The 6,221-nt window shown below is 35.1% G+C and overlaps 1 protein-coding gene across 1 annotated transcript; it reads left to right on the forward strand.

Moving 5' to 3' along the window:
• The first annotated feature begins 4,087 nt into the window (after positions 1 to 4,087).
• Positions 4,088 to 5,986, forward strand: LOC114377550 (cytochrome P450 94C1-like). Its single transcript, XM_028336110.1, has one exon. It carries the CDS (start codon positions 4,226 to 4,228, stop codon positions 5,744 to 5,746), a length of 1,521 nt encoding a protein of 506 aa, XP_028191911.1. The 5' UTR covers positions 4,088 to 4,225; the 3' UTR covers positions 5,747 to 5,986.
• The last annotated feature ends 235 nt before the right edge of the window (positions 5,987 to 6,221 follow it).

Consider the following 6,221-nt stretch of genomic DNA (forward strand, 5'->3'; position numbering starts at 1 on the left):
GATAGTGAAGCCAACAACAACAATGTCTGCTCCTTATCAAAGAGTTTATCATTTGCATTCAACAATTGCCTTACTAGTTGTTTGAACTTGTTGATGTGGTCATGGAGATCTCCTCCCATTTCCATTTTGAGTTGATACAACTCCATCTTCAAACAAAGACGATTGGTTAACGATTTTGATGCATAAATATTCTCGAGCTTCTCCCACAAGACCTTCGATGTTTTCTCCTTCAACACGTTGTGTTTTATCTCAGGAACAAGGGCTAATCGAATTGTGCTCATAGCCCTCCTTTGGATCTTGGTCCACTCGGTTTCATTTATAGAAACCGGTCTTTCATCTTCTAACGCCTGATCAAGACCTTGCTGCACCAAAAGATCTTGAATAGTACTCTGTCAAATCATAAAATTTATTTTTCCATCAAACAACTGTATCTTGAACCTTTGTGTGCTCCCAGTCATAGCTCTGATACCACTATTGGGTAATCAACACTCCCATAAAGAAAATTACTCGTGCCCACAAAGGATCGTAAGAACACAACAAAGATTACATCGTAAGAAAAATAATAACAAATACAAGAATTTAATGTGGTTCGGCACCTCTTACCTACGTCCACAGAACCGTCTCAAAAGTATTTTCTTATCACAAAAACGATTACAAGATTGTAACCTACCCTAAATAATGTATCACTTTACAAACCCGAATACCTCTCTCAATGGTTACAAGAAATGATAACACTCTCGCACAAAAACACTTTTCTCTCCACAAAGAGATTTGTTTCACAATCTCTCTTCTTACACACTCTCTCTTCATGTGTATCTTCTCCACTAAACCTCTTCTCCATTTATAGTGAAGATTGTCATCAACTATAATAAATAAGTTCTTTTGAAAGTTGAAACATAAATAACTTCCAATGCATCCATTCAAATAAGCTTCATCTAGTAAAATTTAATCTTTCACTTTGTATTTAAACCACCTAAACCTCAGAGATAAAAATTCAATTCCCACTATGCATTAAATGCACCTTATCTTTTGGTTTGAAACTCTACATCTGGAAAGGAGAGAAGGAAGAGAAGCGGAGGGAATGGCTAGAAAAAGGGAAGAAGACAATTGTTTCTTGCATCTAATTCAAAATGTGAAATTATATTTCAAAATAGCGTTTCCAACAACTTAAAAAGGATGTTGGAAGAAACTGTCTCAAGAAAGTGACCCTAAACCAAGGCGCATTAGATTTTATGTTTAGTCCAAAATATTAAGTATAATATTCATTAAATTAATACTACTATAAACATATACCAAGAGACACAAGGTTGGTCCAATGGTTGGAGAGTGATGAGGAGAGGAAAGAAAAGTCACAAGTTCGAATCCTCTAACTAATATTTCTATCAAAACTAACAAATTAACATGTGTAGATAAAAAAATTATAATATATACTCAAATTAAATAATATCAATAAATATATAAATATTGTAGTTATTAATTATAATGTTCCTTTTAATTATTTATTATGCATAGTATATGTTTAAAATGTATTAATTTCAATATCCAAAAAACCATTTTTTATTCATTAAATAAAATACAATCTAATTAAAAAATGTATTTAAATGTTATATTCATTAAATATAATGTATTTTTGAAATTTCTATTAATTGTAACAAATAATGGAAAAGATGAATAAGGGTGATGATAATTAATATATACAAATATGAATCTGAAATTAAGATTGAGTTTCATATTCATGAACTTTTTATTCAATTTTTTTATACTGCATTTAACTCTATTTTACTTTTCTATAAATGAAAAGTCATACTTTTTTTACTGAAAAAGTCATATTTATTAAATATATATGGATTTATTATATCTAATTAATACTACATTATATTTAATAGATAAGTAACATTCAGTAAAAAAAAATTAGTAACATTAATTTTTACACTCACAATATTAAATAATTTGTTATTTGATAGTATTAAAAACTTTTTCAAGTTAAATGCTAAAATTTATTACAAGGACCGGGTAATGAGATGAGTGTTAACAAAGAGAGGAATAAATTTGCATCATATAACTCTACATGAGTGGTTAGGGATATGTAAGTCAAAATTATCTTGTAAGTTAAATAAAGCTTATAAGATATATGAGCTGGGTTGAAAAAGCAAAATTTTAAAACTAGTTGATTGAATTGAAAATGTTTGATGATATTAGCTAATGAACTAACTAATATATATATATATATATATATATATATATATATATATATAGAGAGAGAGAGAGAGAGAGAGAGATTTTATTATAGTTACATGTTTGTGTGTCACTTTTAATATTTAAATTTATTTTTGTAACATATTTTCTTAAAAATTATGACAATAATTTTTAAATTACATATTTTGAAAAAAATGATGAAAATATGATTATTTTGCTTAATCCTACTCAAATATGGCTATCTAACATAAAAAAGGGTTTTGAAAAAAATTAAGAGGGACTTCAAGCAAATTAATAAAGATAAAAATGAAAAAAATAAACTTATTATAAATTAGTTAAAATAAATTATGAAAATAAGCTAAAAGCTACTAAACAATTGTAAGTTAGTCATACTAGCTTTTATAGCTTTTATAATGCATGTTCTTAAAGTGACTTGTCATTCATAGATATTCTAAAATTTAAAGTTAATTAATGATCGTATAAAAATTCAATGTGTAATTGTATTGTTTATATTTTTTTTCTTTTAACTCATGCATATAAATACTCCTCTCACTTATACATCCCAACATCGTGTTTACACTAAAATTATCTATTAAGTTGAGATACACAAATGTATTCAACGCTTAATGGGCTAAAAATCACTTCACAACAACTGCAATCTTCAAACCAATTTTTTAAGCACGTAACTATCTCCTCCGTTTTCTTTTATTAAAAAAATACATTTTTTTTTGTTTTCTTTTGTAATCAAATTTTGATTACTTACTTCAATTATATTTAAAATATCTTTTATTTAATAGAGAAGATGTGTTTAATATCAAGTTGTAAGGAGAGATAGTTTAGAAAAAAATTGTTTTTTAATTAAAAATAACACAATTTAATGAAGAAAATTATTTTTTTTAATAAATATGAAATAAGTTTTTTCTTTATAAAAGAGAAAAAGGAAGTATGAATTAATTAAGAGTTTAATAATCATACAGTATAAATTAGTTAGTGGATAATTTGTATTATGATTAATTTAAAAGTTAAAATATATGTTTGATCACTTAACTTATTTTTACGAGATCATTTTAAAACTTTTAATTCATAAAAAATCGATTTAAAACCAAAAAGCAAGTTGAGGGAATAAACATATATTTTAGCCATTAATTTATGCTAAATTCCATCTCATTTCTATCAACATAGTAGCACTCCTAGAATCGTGTTCTAATCGTGAGCATTTTTAGGATTGAGTAGGTTGTTCCTTAATTGTCCTCAACTTGAGGACTCAGCCCTTGCCGACTAGGCCACCACCACACACAAATAATCTATTTATTTATAAAGTACACCAAATCAAAACGTGCAAAACTATACGGCAACGCTGAATGAAGTGTTTGCAAACGAAAGTGATACTTGAAGTCGTCCTGTGAGCTCAGTAGTGTCACACACACACACAAACACTTGTTCTACGTGGCCCGAAATGCCGACATGAGATAAACCTAACCTAAGCCGTCTTGAAAATAAAAACTAAAACATGGCTGGAACCCCTCCGAGTTGACTGCAACTGGCACCAGTTTTTCCCCAACTGACGGCTGGCTGGGACTGTAAAAGAGTCCAAAGAAACAAAGAGCCAAAATAATAATAAAAAGTTTTGGCCCACACAACCCAAAAAAACACACTCTACAAGCCTAAATCGTCACGTGGTAGAACTAAAGGCCCCACACATGTCCCAAGCGGTGTTGTAATTGCGCACGTGTTACTCATGCCGCTTCTTCTACCTTTCTCCCCATGTCTCTCTCCACGAGTTGACGACTACCTCTTTTACGTGTCCATATGTCAACCCTCTTCTTTCCACCCTTTTTTTTATTTTATTATTAATAAAAACCCCCTCTGCCCATTGTATTGCTACTACTTTACTTTAATCAATATTTAATAGTAGCATGGCACTACAGTGAACCAAACCCATTATATGTATCACACATTCCAACCCTCCTTCTCCACATTTCCTTTCTTTTACTCCCCCCCCCCCCCCCATAAAAAAATATAGAGAGAGATGAGTTTTCAAGGTTTTCTTTCTCTCCAATCAATGTCTGCAACCTGCGGCTTCTTGTTCTTCGCCTTCACCCTTCTGTTTTCCTTCTTCTCGTTCCTCGTTTTTGTCTCGAGGATGAAGCCGTGGTGTAACTGCGATGTTTGCAAGAGCTACTTGACGGTGAGTTGGCTGAACAAGTTTCCAAATCTCTGCGACTGGTACACTCATCTTCTGCGCAAATCCCCAACCGGCACCATCCACGTGCACGTGCTGGAGAACACCATAACCTCGAACCCCGTCAACGTGGAGTACATTCTCAAGACGAATTTCCAAAACTACCCCAAGGGGAAACCGTTCTCCGTCATCCTCGGCGATCTTCTTGGAAGAGGAATCTTCAACGTCGACGGCGAATCGTGGAAGTTACAACGCAAGATGGCGAGTTTGGAGCTCGGGAGCGTCGCTATTCGAACGAACGCGATGGAATTGGTCAACGAGGAGATCCACGCGCGTCTGATCCCATTCATAATGGGATCAGTCACGCACGACGAATTAAACGACTCCGTCTGCGTTTTGGATTTGCAAGATATATTACGAAGATTCTCGTTCGACAACATATGCAAATTCTCGTTCGGTCTCGACCCGGGCTGTCTCCTACCGAATCTCCCAGTCTCAAACCTCGCCGACGCGTTTGACTTGGCCTCGAAGCTTTCCGCGGAACGCGCCATGAACGCGTCGCCGTTTATTTGGAAACTAAAACGACTCCTCAACGTAGGTTCCGAAAGAAAACTGAGAGAAGCAATCAACGTTGTAAACGACGTCGCTAATGAGATGATCAAACAGAGAATAGAAATGGGGTTCAACACGCGGAACGACCTTCTCTCGCGGTTCACGGGATCCATAAACGACGACGTTTATTTAAGAGACATTGTGGTGAGTTTTCTCTTAGCGGGCCGTGACACCATCGCCTCCGGGTTAACGGGCTTTTTTATGTTGTTGTCTAAAAGCCCGGAGGTGGAGGAGTTGATTAGAGAGGAGGCGGGCCGGGTGGTGGGCCCGGGCCAGGAGTTTCCTTCGTTTGAACAAATCCGCGAAATGCATTACCTGAACGCGGCGATTCACGAGAGCATGAGGCTGTTCCCACCGATTCAGTTCGATTCGAAGTTCGCCACGGAGGATGACGTGTTGCCAGATGGCACTTTTGTGAGAAAGGGTAGTAGGGTAACTTACCACCCTTACGCGATGGGCCGAATGGAGAACATTTGGGGGCCCGATTGTCTCGAGTTCAGGCCCGAAAGATGGCTGCGTGATGGAGTGTTCGTGCCAGCGTGTCCTTTTAAGTACCCTGTTTTTCAGGCTGGGGTAAGGGTGTGTTTGGGGAAGGACTTGGCTTTGATGGAGATGAAGTCCGTTGTGCTTGCGTTGGTTCGGAGGTTTGATATTCGGGTCGTTCAATCGGGCCAGGAGCCCCGGTTCGAGCCCGGTTTAACCGCTACTTTGAGAGGCGGGTTGCCGGTTCGGGTTCGGGTTTGTGAAAGGAAATGAATAGCAAGTATGTGGTTGATAAAGTCATAAAGCCATAAAGGAGTTCACAACTAGAATGAAATCATGAAATCAATGAGGGGATGGAAGAACCGTTTTCGTGTAAATAATAATGTTGCAGTTGAATTGAAAGTTTTCTTTTTCCCCCTCTTTTAAGCTGGTTTCTTGCTGAATTTGCGTTTATATTTATTATTACCCGGTGAAGTAAATACTAAATACTATAAGCGTTGCAAATTTTGGATTTTTCTTGCTTGTCTTTCTGTGGTTGGAACTTTTATAGTAACCGATTACACGAAAGGGGAAAAGGGGGAGGATAAGAGGATAAAAGGGAAACTGTTCCATCTCTGCTTAACTTGTCCTTTGTTGGGTGAGTGATGAGTGACTTGAGAAAGGAATTAATGATAAAATGGTTTAATTAAAAATTATGATAAATATATTACTCCATATTATAATTAGTGCATTAGAGTGTATTGATAAT

This window comes from Glycine soja, chromosome 11, assembly GCF_004193775.1.
Source record: "Glycine soja cultivar W05 chromosome 11, ASM419377v2, whole genome shotgun sequence".
Lineage (NCBI taxonomy): Eukaryota > Viridiplantae > Streptophyta > Magnoliopsida > Fabales > Fabaceae > Glycine > Glycine soja.